General features: G+C 46.1%; 1 protein-coding gene across 1 annotated transcript in view; it reads left to right on the plus strand.

The window, feature by feature from the left end:
* The window catches only part of CACNA1B (calcium voltage-gated channel subunit alpha1 B), a 260232-nt gene that overhangs the window by 86557 nt on the left and 160169 nt on the right, over positions 1-13506 (plus strand). The window contains exons 5-6 of the mRNA XM_090121688.1: positions 8087-8178; positions 10732-10884. Coding sequence (XP_089977814.1) covers positions 8087-8178; positions 10732-10884 — 245 coding nt within the window. The remainder of the gene's footprint in view (positions 1-8086; positions 8179-10731; positions 10885-13506) is intronic.

Consider the following 13506-nt stretch of genomic DNA (forward strand, 5'->3'; position numbering starts at 1 on the left):
GACTTAAACTAGAAGTCATGAGCACAGTGCCAAAACCAGGTCATTAAATGAGCTAGACCCAGGCATGCAGATGCACCCAGGCTGTGTTCCCATAGAAGACCTTCCCAGCTGCTAGAGGAAATGTAAGGAAATACCAGGCAGTGCTGGGTGCTCATACACCCACTAACCCCAGTTGATGCTTGATTGGCATATCAAGTTATGCCATCTCCATGGTCATCTGTCATGATATACAAATAGCAGCCTGACTTGAATGTTTCTCATTGGGCATAGCATGCTTGCACTGGAAGAAGCAATACAACTAGGCTACAGGCAGGCAGGGGGCAATGACATACTGGTGACTTGTTGTTTGTCAGCATTTTGCTACACTGTAGGGAAAAAAGAAAAAAAAAAGAATGTTTTTGAGGTTCTGGTCAAGCTCTCTTGCTAGGATGGCTCTGTTTCAATTTGTGTGCTGTTTTGGATCTCTGTTTGGCCAAATGCATGGCTGATCCATTTTTGCCACTTTACATCTTGCAGTGGTGCAGTGACAAAGTGTTGCATTAACACTTGTTAATGTTTAGGAATTCAGGACTGTACCACGGCAGAGCAGAAAGGAGAAAGATGGCTCTAGCTCCAAAGATCAGCCACCTCCTTGTGCTGCTTCCTGCAATTGTGTTCAGAAGTGGATCAGGTCAGGTAGGGTGATGATCACTGGTTGATGAGGAGGCGGAGCACATGGATGCAGAGGAAGGTCTTCCCTCCATGCATGCCATCTAGAAACCAGTGCATGGCTTAGCAGAATCTCTTAGGGAAGAAAATCCAGCTGTACAAGGAGGCCACAAAGACAGTAACAATACAAGGATCTCCTTTTCATCCTGACTGCTGTGCACAGCACTGCCAAATATTTTCTTCCTCCTTTGCACCTGCCCCTCAATGATGTTGCTCTCCTTTTCTCTTCTGCTTGCACCAGGAGCGAAGGCTCAGCTCCGTTCTGAACCTCTCACTGTTGGCTGGTTTTGTGTATGTGTTTTTCTTTTTTCCTTCCCCCAGCACCAGTGTAATTTGACAGTGATGACATTTTCTGCTCAGCTCCTGAACAGCTATCATTGGGGCCAGGCCAAATGCAGAGGGTGTTGTGGCTCTGGTTCCAAACAATGCAGGTTTTGTCACTGCTCCCAGGGCAGCCTGGCAAGGAGGCTGGGTGGGCCCTGTGATGATGGAGGGCTGAGATGTGCTTTTAGTGACTCAGACCTGCAGTGTCCTCGCTGTCCTGCTAGCCCACCTGGCAGAAAAACACATCCCCCATCCACCTACCAGCTGTCCTCTGCCCTTTGCCCAGTAGAGAGCACAGTCACACTCCTCCTGACTTACTGAAATCTAGCATCTACTTGGGGAGATATTTTTCATGCACACAGGATTTGAGGTTTCGTGTTTCTTTCTTTCTTTCTTTCTTTCTTTCTTTCTTTCTTTCTTTCTTTCTTTCTTTCTTTCTTTCTTTCTTTTTTTTTTTTTTTTGTCAGGCAAATGGCAGCTTTAAATCAAGTCAAAAATATTTGTAGGCTTGACATGAATTGCTTTCGCTAAAAAGGAAAACACATTAGAAGTCAGAATAGTTCATTTTAGAATTTGACAAGTGGAACAAATGATCCCAAATGGTGTTTCACTGCTTTCTTTTTTTTTTTTTTTTTTTCCTTCTCTGACATAAAGTAAAAACACTTTGAACGTTTTGTTGAATCTGACATTTCCCTCCCTCTCCTATTTAAGAATCTTGACCTGCTGGCTGGCAATCCTGCCTGCGGCAGGAGGTTGGAATTGGGTGGTCTTTAAGGTCTCCTCCAACCCAACCATCCTATGATTCTATGACTGCGAGCTACTGAGCTAACCCCCTCTGTTTTCCTGCCCATACCCAAATGACTGTGGGACGCCAGGAAAGTGCTCTGGGCTCCCAGTTCCTTCTCTCCTCATCCTCCGGTGCCAGGAACAAAATTCTCAGATGCCCATTTCCAAGGACAGAAAGCAGTCATCTCTCCTTTGTAATGTTAATTTAGCAAGACTCAAGGTATGACCTACTTTCCAGCCACGATGAAGTGCAGGATGGCTTTAACTCCTCTGTGCTCAGATTTCCCAGTGTATGCTCAGTAAAATGATTTGGACACACGCATTTTCCTGCCAGCTGCCATGGCTTACAGCAAATGAGCCTCCTTTTATACTACGTGCCATGGTGTGTTGATGTCTTTCCTGCTTAGAAGCAACAAGGACTTATTTGAGTAATTGCATCGTTGTAACCAGAATATCTCCCTTCATCCTGGGCAGATGCCAAGCCATCAGCCCCGTGCTCTGCAAAACCTCATTCTTTTTGTTTGAATGCTGCACGCTGCTTGGCTGCAGACTGTCTCACTATAGCAGAGGAGTGTGTGCCTACAGATGCTCCTCTCCCTTTTATCTCCCTGGAGCCTGGTTCAAGAATTACAGTCGGGAAAATAGGTTGCAGGTGGTTTGGGGAGGGGAGTGGTAATTCTGCTCTCATTTTGCTGTGTCTCTTCCTAGGACTCTGGAGCATGTCTGCCATGCAAAGAGGTTGCACTGATTTCCAGGCTGCATTCTGTATGCTGAAAGCCGGTGACAAATTCAGTGATGGCTACAAAGGAAAGAGTTGGGATGTTTTGTACGCTGTTGTAGGTGTGCTTTGAAGGGAAGGAGTAAGCTTAGACATGCAGGTATTTGGATGCTGAGATTGGTGTTGGCCATGCTATGAGGTAGAGAGCTGGCAAGCAGGGTCCTTCCATATGGAAAGGCCTGGGGACAGCTGGTGGGGACGTCACTGATGTGGAGTGCTGGAACCAACAGTGGGACCTGTTCATGCCATGAATTAATCAGTGCAATTAGCATGCCACATCTACTTATCAGCTCCGACCTGGTCTTGACTGTGTGTCATTGGTAGTCAAGATAAAGCTTACGCACCGTGAAATCAAACGGAGTGAAAGAGGGCATCTTTCCAGCAGCTCTCAGCCCTGCCTGCATGCAGCTTTGTGCTGCAGCTGGGAGAAGCAGGGCTGGCAGTGGGATCCACAATCTCATTTTGGCTCGCACTGCAGCTCGGGTTGTGAGCTCCAAAGGAAGGCTGGGGAAGAGGTGCTGCTTGAGTGTTCAGCTCAGTGATGGAGATGTTCCATCTTCCTCCATAACTACAGACATCTGCTCCTTCCAGGGTCAGGAAAAATGGTCTAGTGGCAAACACAGAGGTTGTGCAATCTGGAGACCAGAGCAGCAGGATTTGCTTGTTGGAGAGTGCCACAGAGCTGATAGGATTATAATGCTGTAAGTTGCCTGAAATATGATAAGAATCAGATTTGCTGGGTAATAGGCTTTTATGGCACCTGTGGATGTTACATCCAGTTTCAATCATTTGTCACGGCCTTTCATTTTCCTGTGGATGAAGCTTATGTTAATTTTCCTGACACCTGGAAAGGTGTACTTTGTGACTCCTTGTGGAACTGGTATTTCATGAGTGTATGCTTTTCACATTGGACTGGTTGGTGTGTATGTCTGTCAGTGCTCCTTTAGAGCCTAAAACCTAGAAAGCCAGGAGTCCTTTGGCCTGATTCTGACCCCAAATTTCCTTCCAAATTGCTACTACAGCATCTGAAGTAATCAGTCCAGGAATGTGATGATAGTGGGCTGGTGCCTGAGTCAGAGCAGAGCCATTTGCTGTGCAGGATGGACATTGGAGCCATTCAAAATGCACCCAATAAAAGGCCTGTCTGCTTAATATCAATTGAAAGGACTTTTTTTTTTTTCTTAAGGCAATGAAACTTTCTGATAGAATCGTTCATTTCAACATGCATATATAGTTCTTCCCAACAAACTTAAGCTGTACATTTGTCAAATGTTTAGATGACTGCTTGTGGGTTCTCCAGCACTGAGACATCCATCTACTGCAAGCACAGTGCCAGTGATCCTGGTGGTGGTGTCAGCTGCCACAGGGCTGGGGTCTGTTTCTGTCTCCTGGAGGAGAAATCAGACAGAAATACAAAGGGAAGACCACAGATTGAGATGGCAATCAGCCACAGGCCTCCCATAGAAAGGGGAAGCATCTTTAAACTGGTTGGCCAATATTTCTGAAGAGCTGACAGCCATCAGTATTGGCTCCTTCAAGTCACAGATAGGGAGGACAAGCCCACTTCTCCTTCTTCCCATTGGTTTCGGTGTTGGTGAAGGACGTGGAAATCACTGTGGCCCCATATTTTGGGGTCAGTGCTGTCAAGGTGTCTGTGTTAGGTGGGGTTGATTCCATGGGTATGATTTGGTGGTTGCCATTTCTCTTCACAAGGCGGCTTCTGTACTTCTGGCAAACTGCATCTTTTTCTTTTCTTCTTTTTCCCTCCAGGAAAGCTGTCTCATCAGTATTTAATCTTTCTCCTAATCCCACTGAAGAGTTTGACTCAGTTCTTATGAATGGGTTTTTTTTTTCTTTCTGATAAGATGTCGGAAAAAATTGCTCTTTCCACTTACTTTCTAGGACTAGAGTTTACTACAAACGAAAAGATTCCATTAAAAATGCCTATGTTTATGCCAGTAATTTCTCCTCTAGCAGAACCTGGTGTTGTCCAGCAGAGGCACCTACTTGGAACTGTTAATAATTCTGTTCTTTATCTTGCTGCTGTTTGCTGTAGCTTTGTGTTATCTGCTTGCAAGCAGACACACCGAAGCTGCTGGACTCGCAGTCAGCCCCGGTTCTTTGGCGAGCATCTCTTGTGGCCTCCAGTGTGATTTATGGACAGTGATAACAGGAGATAGCAGTGATATCAGGCAGCTCTGAAATGTGCAGCATCGCGTGGTAATGTGTCTTGTGGAACCAGTGCAGAGAAATACTGAGCTCTCAGGTACTTCCAGAAGCAGACTGCTAATTATTTATGTTAGCATAATGTTCAGGAAGGACACTTCCTCTCTGTTCCTTGCATCCTTTTATACCCAGAGGAATGAGCTCTTTTTATAACCGATTCCAAGTTTTCTTAGAACAAAAGATTTTGGGCATTTATCACAAATTTGGCCTTTGTGTCTGGGAGCAGATGTCAGAGCTTGTTAGTGTGGAGGTGGTGGTACAGAGCGCTGTATGCAGCTGAGTTAGCATTGAAGTGAGGAGCAGCGTGCAGCAGCCCTGAGCACTGCTGAGCTAGCAGGATCCGTGCCCAGATCCTTAGAACTGCAGTAGCATATGAGGAAGAAAGGTCTGATGGCCAGCCTGTACAAAAGGCAAACGGCACAGAGGAATTGTTGCACTCAAAGAGAGAAATGCAAATGCTGCAGTGTGTTTTAGAGGAGATGTGAACCATCAGGCTTTGGTTGGAGCAGACCCTCCCCACCTCTCTGTGCCAGCAATGGTTTCCAATTGCTCCCACCATCCAGGCTGTGAGAGGGGAGCTGGCAAGAAGTGTCTGCTGGTGTAAACAGCCTTTTGTCGGTGTAAAGCAGTTCTAATAATGTCTCAGGAGCCCCAGGCCAGGATGAGTCGTGCTGTTGCGGTCAGCCCCAGATCCTACCTGTCTCTTTCCCAGAGCCACTATTTGCACAGCCTGCAAGGCTGCAGCACCTGGTCCTCCTTGTGCAAAATGCATTCCTCAAGGCTGTACACACCTGGGCTTTCTCACCACCTGCCTCACTTACCTGCAAGTCTCAAATGAGGGCTTTTAGAGCCAGAGCTGTTGTCTATTTTACCACTTCATACCCTTGTTCATCCATTTCTTTCACTGGAAGTGGCACTGTTTAGCTTGCTGCTGTGTATTTCTCTCTCTAGGCAAAATCTGACTGGGGTTTTATGGTTTTTCAGTGTGGCTGATTCATGAATAGAGTTGGCAGCTACAGCTCAGCCATGTAGGCATGGACAGGTCAGAAGATCAGACTGAGGTTTGACACGATCCACGGACCAGCTCTCCAAATACAGGAGATGGTGGGGTGTAGAGTGCTCTATATTATTTAGCTAGGGAATTACAGCATTAGTGATGTGGAATTAATGAATATTAAGGGTTTTTGACTAGGGAGGGTTGCCAGATTGTTTTTTTTAATACCAAGACCACGGAAGAAGACAGGACTGGAATGAAGACCTTCAGCCATTGATGCCCTGGGACTGTTTGATGGTGTCCCACACTCACTCCTGTTTTGTCCTTGATGAGCTCAGAAGCAAATTAATGAACATACAGAGTATCCCCCCCATTCAGCCCGTGGCACAAACCTGCCTGATGACAGCACAAATCCATCTTAGCTCACTGGAGACTAATTGTGCTTTTAGCAGCAACACCTGAGGTGGATGTTCAAGATTATCTTTCAGCGTGAAGTTGCACGGTTCCCTGGCTGCTGAGGTTTAGAGCAATTATGTTGTGAGGATGGAAGGAAGGGAAAAGAGGAGCAAAATCATTGGCATGAGAGCAGAAAGTAAAATTAAATTCTCTGCATACGATAGCCCTTGGTTTAAATCATCTCCTGTTGCTTCTGCTCAAATTGCACCAATAGAGCTGATGTAACACGAATTTTCAGGTCGTGGAAATGCAGGAACAGGTGTCCTATAGAATAGATACTCTGCTCCTCAGGTTCTGGCTTGCTGCTGCCTCTGTTGCCATCCAGCATCTCAGCATGCTTTTTCCTGATCTCCAGCACCTCCTGCTGATTGAGTCTGGCCCTTTCCGCACAGCAATGCTGAGCCTGCTCTTCCCTGGCCCACACTTGGCAGCAGCACTATGTCAGTCAGTAAGTCAAGGACAGGGCTTTTATTCAGCACAGCCCCATCCTGCATGGCCACATTTTCCATGGCCCACTTTGCCAGACGTCCTGAGTAATACATACTACATAATAAAACTACATGTCTCCTTCTGCATGACTCTTGTTGAGTTTGATTTTCTTTGTGTTTTTATGGCAGCTGGCCACTCAGCTGAGAGATCAGCTACACATTATCAGGCACTGAGCAAAATGGCTCGTGGGAAGGTGGAGGCTGATCTTGGGTGCAACGTTGTGGATGCTCTACACTTCTCAGAGTGTTTCTGGGTGTTGCTGTGAGGAAAATGGACAACGGGAAATGATTTCAAACTAAAAGAGAGGAAAGATTGAGCTTGGGTGTAAGGAAGAAGTTTTTTACGTGAGCACTGGCACAGGTTGCCCAGAGAGATGGTGGATGTTCCATCCTTGGAGACATCCAAGGTCAGGCTGGCTGGGGCTCCAAGCACCCAGTCAAGCTGTAGATGTCCTTCTTCAGGGGAGGTTCAGGTTGGATGTCAGGAAGAATTTCTTTTCTGAAAGAGTGGTGATGCATTGGCACAGGCTGCCCTGGAGGTGGGGATATCACTGGAGGTGTCCCAGAAACCTGTAGATGTGGTACCAAAGGGCATGATTTACTGGGCAATGCTGATGATGGATGGTTAGACTAGATGATCTTAGAGTTCTTTTCCAACCTTACTGATCCTGTGATTCTATTACTCTGATATCTCTTCCTTTACTGCGTCCTGAAACACCGATGTGATTTCATTTTCTGAAATGACTCCATTTTTAAGAATCAATTGGTTTTGGGATCTGTATTTCTTCTCAGAGCCATATCAGAGCATATCAGTGAGAATCAGAGGAAATGCGCCCTACTCTCTGGATGTTCTCCTCAAATAAGATTCCCTGAGCAAAAATTAATTTTGCAGAGATAAACTGTATAACCAGAGATTTCTTTAAATACTATGAAACACTGGGTATGGGTACCTGAGGGATCACTGAATTTATTGCAAAAGGCTCTGACAGGTAATTTCTAGCAAAGCTGACGGGGTTCTTTCCCTCTTACTGTCTTAAAATGGCACGTGTTCTCTAAGTACAGAGTGCTGTTCTGTAAGGGCCACAGCCAGATCCACTCTAAATGCAAACAGCCTCATAAACAAGAAGGTGTTGTGGATTTTCCCATGTCTGAGTCAAGCTCAGCAGCTCAGGAGGAGCACGCAAATTATTGGTTTTCAGCAGATCCAATGAATGACAGGTATAAAAACTGAAGCAGCCTGAAAAATGCCCGCCCACACTTTGGAAATAGGAATTTGCATTTAATCCCGTTTTCCCTTCTCTTTCTCTTCTCTTCTTTGAACTCTAGGATTCTAGCAACTGCTGGGACTGACTTTGACCTGCGGACCCTGCGAGCCGTCCGTGTGCTGCGGCCGCTGAAGCTGGTATCAGGAATCCCAAGTGAGTGCCATGAACCTGCCACCTTCACAGCCAAATGGGTTCGATACCTTTTGGGGTCTAACATGCTTTTACGAACAACACGTTCTTCCCTTACGCTTTCAAGGTCCTGGGTTTTTGTTGTCCCAGTTTTGGTGCAGCCATCTGATGTAGCAACGCGCTCCTGGATTCCGTTGGTGCATGGCAGGGTGTTGTCCTGGGGCTCCTTTGTTGTTGGGTTTGAACTGTTTCAATTCACATACAAAGCTCTGAGAACAGAAATTTACAGCTTTCAGACCCCTTGCCCTGACCTTGGAACTTCTGACTGATTTACCAGCCCAGTAACTCACAGAGGAGAAAATCCTAAGGCAAGGAAGAGAAAGGACTCGGTCTTACCTTCTCATTGGCAACTTGGTTTATTTTACATGCTGATGTGAAGAGTCTGATGAGGATAAATCGTGCCTTGTTTATAGCCTGAGACCACCCAGCACCAACACTTCTCCTTGCTGCTCTTTTCAAGCAATAGGACGAGAGAGAATAGCCTCAAGTTGTGCCAGGGGAGATTCAGGTTGGAAATCAGGAGAAAATTCTTCTCTGAGAGAGTGGTCAGGCACTGGAATGGGCTGCCCAGGAAGGTGGTGGAGTCTCTGACCATGGAGGTGTTCAAGAAACATTTAGATGTTGTACTGAGGGAGAAGGTTTAGTGGGAAATATTGGTGAGAGGTGAACGGTTGGACTGGATGCTCTTGGAGGTCTTTTCCAATCTTGGAGATGCTGTGATTCTATGAAGCTTTGTTCTTGTTCACCACTTGCTCTGCACAGTTGGATGTCAGGAGCCTATTTCATTTCTGGATGTGGAACAGAGAGGTCTTCTCTCTAGCAAGAGCCAGTGAAAGGAAACCCTTTAGCTCAGGGGATGCTCTGCTCTGCGTTAACTCCTTGCCTGCTGGCTGGCTGCTATCTCGGGTCAAAATGCCAGTGCTGTAGATATGAAGCAAAGGTTTACGCTATGCACTAACAGCAAATTTTCCCCAGATCAGCATCCTTTCATGGGCAGGGCTTTAGTCTGAATGCCCAAATAGGTCAGGTCCTTGGTTAGCTCTGAGAAAGGCACTACTTACTAACATACATCTAAAAAGGAGATGCTTGTCGTGTCCGCGTCCAAGGATGCTGGAGAAATAAAGCTTGGGGAAAAGCTGATTTTTTTATTTTATTTTATTATCTGATATATTTTTTATTCAGGGAGCTCAGGATGTACCTTGTGCACCTGAAATATTGTTGTCTTTCTCCATGTACTGCAGTCACTTCAATAAAAGATATTGCTTCTGCTGATGACTGCTATGGGGAAAAGGGCCTCAAGTTGGGGAATTTTGACTTCAATTACTTCCAGCCAACACAAGTATCAGCTCACTGAGTGTCGAGGAAAAAAAAAATAAAGGGCTCAAGTGATGATATAAATGTTTATATAAACGCCAGGCCCTGGTGTCCCTGCTAGGGGCTGAGATCCCTTGGGGTGCCGTTGTTAAGATGTGCTCTCCCATCTGCTGGCACGCCTTGGACCTGCACAATCATAACCATAGAATTTCTAGAGTTGGAAGGGACCTTTTTAAGTCATCTTGTACAACCCCTGGTGATAAACAGGGACACGTATAGCTCCATTAGGTGCTCAGAGCCCCGTCCAGACTGACTGTGGGTGTCTGCATGGCTGGGGCATCACCACCTCTTTAGGCAACGTTATTTTCCCATATGGCATTATTTGATTTACTGATGAGCACTGTGTATTTTTCCCCCCTGTAGTAAATGTAAAACTCAATGCTCATTCACACAATCATCTTATATGCTTTTCTTCTACACTCTAGGTACTTTTTCCTCTTCAGCAGATCTCAATGCTTTTTTTTAATCCTGTATTGCCCTCAGATTGCCCTCAGCAGTGTAAGGTGGTGAGACAGCGATGACCCTTCCTTCTCAGCACCTTACAGCAGGCCACCAAGGTGGCTTTCAGCTGCCAGTTATCGCTGAATTTATTTTGTTATGTGCGTCTGCATGACGTTATCTGACACCTCCATCTCGCCTGCCTCTCTAGCCTTATCTCCCCTGGTTTTAATTGAAAATGAGTTTTAGTGCCTGTGAAAAAGCTATAGATGGAGAACCCTGGGAGAACGTTCGAGTCTGGTTTTGTTCCTTTTGCTTCTGTGCTGGTCTTGTGGAAGCAGACCTCAGGCAACTGGCACTGTCAGGGGAGATGCTGTAAGGGACTGGTTTGGCCCCCGGCTGAATTTGGGGACTCCACCAACTGCAGGGAATGTCCTTTTAAAGTCCTTTCAAGTCTCTGAAGCTTAAGAGACCTTTGAATCTGGGATCTGAAGAAAGGAGATCAGAAAAAGATAACTTTCCTGTTTGCGTGTCTGAAATATTGAGTGTGTGAAGGTTTCTTTACAGCACCCCAGGAAAGCAGCATTGCATGGAATTCCAGTCCTAATTTGTCCCTTAGATGCCCTGTGTCCCCTGCCTCACCCCCCTGCTCCAGCCCTCATTTTCCTTCCCTCCCTGATGACCTGTATTTCCCTGTCCCTGAAGGTCTGCAGGTCGTTCTCAAGTCCATCATGAAGGCAATGGTGCCTCTGCTTCAGATTGGGCTGCTCCTCTTCTTCGCCATCGTGATGTTTGCCATCATCGGGTTGGAGTTCTACATGGGGAAGTTTCACAAAACCTGCTTCTCAAATGAGACAGGTGAGTTTGCAGCTTTGCTGCCATCTCAATGGCACTCCGAGATCCCATGCTTTCCATCTCCATTTCTATCCATAAGATTGCTTTCTCCATCCTGCTCTCATATGGCTTTTCCTTTCCCATCTTTACTGAGTTAACAGACTTCTGTTCACCCTCTGCACCCTGGGATGGATCCTCCTGCCACTTCAACACCAGCTCTCGGTGCTAGTGGATTGCTCTCAGTCTACACAAGAATGATACAAAGGTGTTCAGGGCTTCCTCTCATGGGAGACTTGTTTCACAATCATCACAGAATCACAGAATCATAGAATGGTTGGGTTAGAAGCAACATGAAAGATCACCAGTTCTAACTGCCCTGCCATGGGCTGGTTGCCCCCCACCAGAGCAGGCAGCCCAGGACTCTATCCGTGGCCACAGGCACCTCCAGAGAGGCATATAATAGATATACAGAAACAAATATCAATGGTTGCAGCACACTGAAGGGCAGCTTTTTATTTCAACTTGTTGGTCTCAGTTTGGTATCAGTGGGTTTAGCCATACAAACTGCAGCGAAAGGGAAAATTCCTTGCAAGATCTCTTGGACAAGTTGTGTGGGTATCAGAGGATGTCAGTGCCATTGGTAATATTGGAAAGGTTGGGAGCAATCCCAAAAATTTGAGAAAACAAACAGGTAAATAGCTGAAAAGCAAGGAGCCCTCTGATGGAGAAAGGTTAAAAATGCCCTTCAAACAGAGCAGAGCAGGGAGCACTCATGAAGGTGAATGAGGTGGATAGGAGCAGGCACCATGCAGCATTGCCAGTGCAACAGGTGCTCAGCTTCACTGAACTCATTTCAATTAAAATAAAAAAGCCATTTTTTTTTCCATGTAATTTTTAAATATTCCTGCTATAATAGCTCTAATAGGTGCTGATTATCTGGACTATCCACAGATGAAAATATTGTTCCTGTCTCCAAAAGATTGCAATTTAAGGTATAATTGACTGTCTTTAAAGCACAGTCTTGTATTTTCAGTGATTATCGCTAATAGGTCTTCATATTGATTTATTATGTGCATTCAAATGGTAATAAAAGAACATCCCAGCCAAATCTCTGGGCATCCTTCACAAGGATTTATAATGAACAACATGGAAACAGTTTAATATATTCAGTTTACACAGAGTTTAGCAAAAAGAGAGAGAAATTGTTTTCTTGCTTATGTTCCTAAGAAACATTAACAAAACAGAACACAGCTTATAAAGGACAGTTGGGTGTTTAGAGATTGTTTGTGAGCAGCACAGAGTGATTCCTAGAAGAGATGGAGTTTCATAGAATCACTGAGGTTGGAAAAGACGTCTAAGATCATCCAACCCAACCGTCCACCTACTGCCAACACTGTCCACTAAACCACGTCCCTCAGTGCCACAGTTCTGGAACACCTCTACCTCCCCCCTTGGGCAGCCTGTGCTGGTGTCCAACTGATCTGTCAGAGAATTTTTTAGGCTGAAGTGGTAGGAGAGGAAAATTGTTTTGCTGTGTGTGTGTTTTGGTGCCAAGCAGAAGTCGTCTCAGCTCACTGCAACGACTGCAGAGGAATAGCAGTAACGGTGAGCACAGAGGTGCAGGAAGTGGCAATGCTCTCGCTGAGATGGCAAGGAGAAAGCAATTAAGAATAACAAAAAGTAAAGATGGGCAGTTCTGAGGAGCATTTTCAGATTTGTTGCACTGCAGCCCTAGAATGAGCTGGGTGAGTTCTTGCACCCTCGGCTTGCAGGCTGGGAGCTCTGGGCTCTGCAGTTCATTCTCTGCTGGGGTGGCTGCAGCCAGTGGGCAAAATAATACAGATATATTCATATTTCCTCCCCAGAAAACTAGTTAGCTTGGAATGGAAAAATAAACCCCAGCCCTCTGTTCTCTGCAAACAACCCTGACATCAGCGATGACTGAGAGGTCTCAGTGCCAAGCTGGGGGCTGAGAACAGATTTTGTCACTGTGCCCCGTGGTGTGCAAGCGACTGCAGCTTGCTGAGTGACCCCCAGCCAGGAATTGGGAGCGCAGCCAGAAAATGCTGCGTGTCACATCTCTGCCCCGCAGCACCTGGCATCTCAGTAGTGCAGAAAGCGGCTCTGCTTACAGGCACTGAACCCTATTTTTCCCCTCCCCTCGTTGTAGGGTGAATTATGGGGATCGATGCCACCTGCTTGGCAGGAAATGATGCTTCTGGAAAGGCAGTGAGGCTTCCTGGCTCTGCAGTCCCTGAGCGGAGCAGCAGAGCATCCCACAATGCTGTCAGCGCAGCCTTTTAAACCCTAAGTGCTCATCAGCTCCAAAGAGGTGCATTAAGGAGCACAGGCCTGAGACCACAGGCTCAGAAAGCTGACTTCAGCCTGTGAATGTGAACCTCGTTAAAAAGATGACCCGTGTCAAAGGGTCGCAAATTGGTGGATGAGGACTTGCTCACATTGGTGTCTATTCAAGTCCTCAAAGTGAGAAATCTCCGGAGATTTTTTCCTGGGATTGGAGACCAGATGAGGGGAATCAGTCATGAATTCAGGTCATTGTGGAGGGAAGAAAGTGGAAGTGTCAGTAGTCGATGTTGCTGTAGCCCTGCAAGCCTGGAAGACCTGCAGGAACAGACTATGACAGAG

This window comes from Phasianus colchicus, chromosome 19 (assembly GCF_987193195.1).
Source record: "Phasianus colchicus chromosome 19, bPhaCol1.hap1.1, whole genome shotgun sequence".
Lineage (NCBI taxonomy): Eukaryota > Metazoa > Chordata > Aves > Galliformes > Phasianidae > Phasianus > Phasianus colchicus.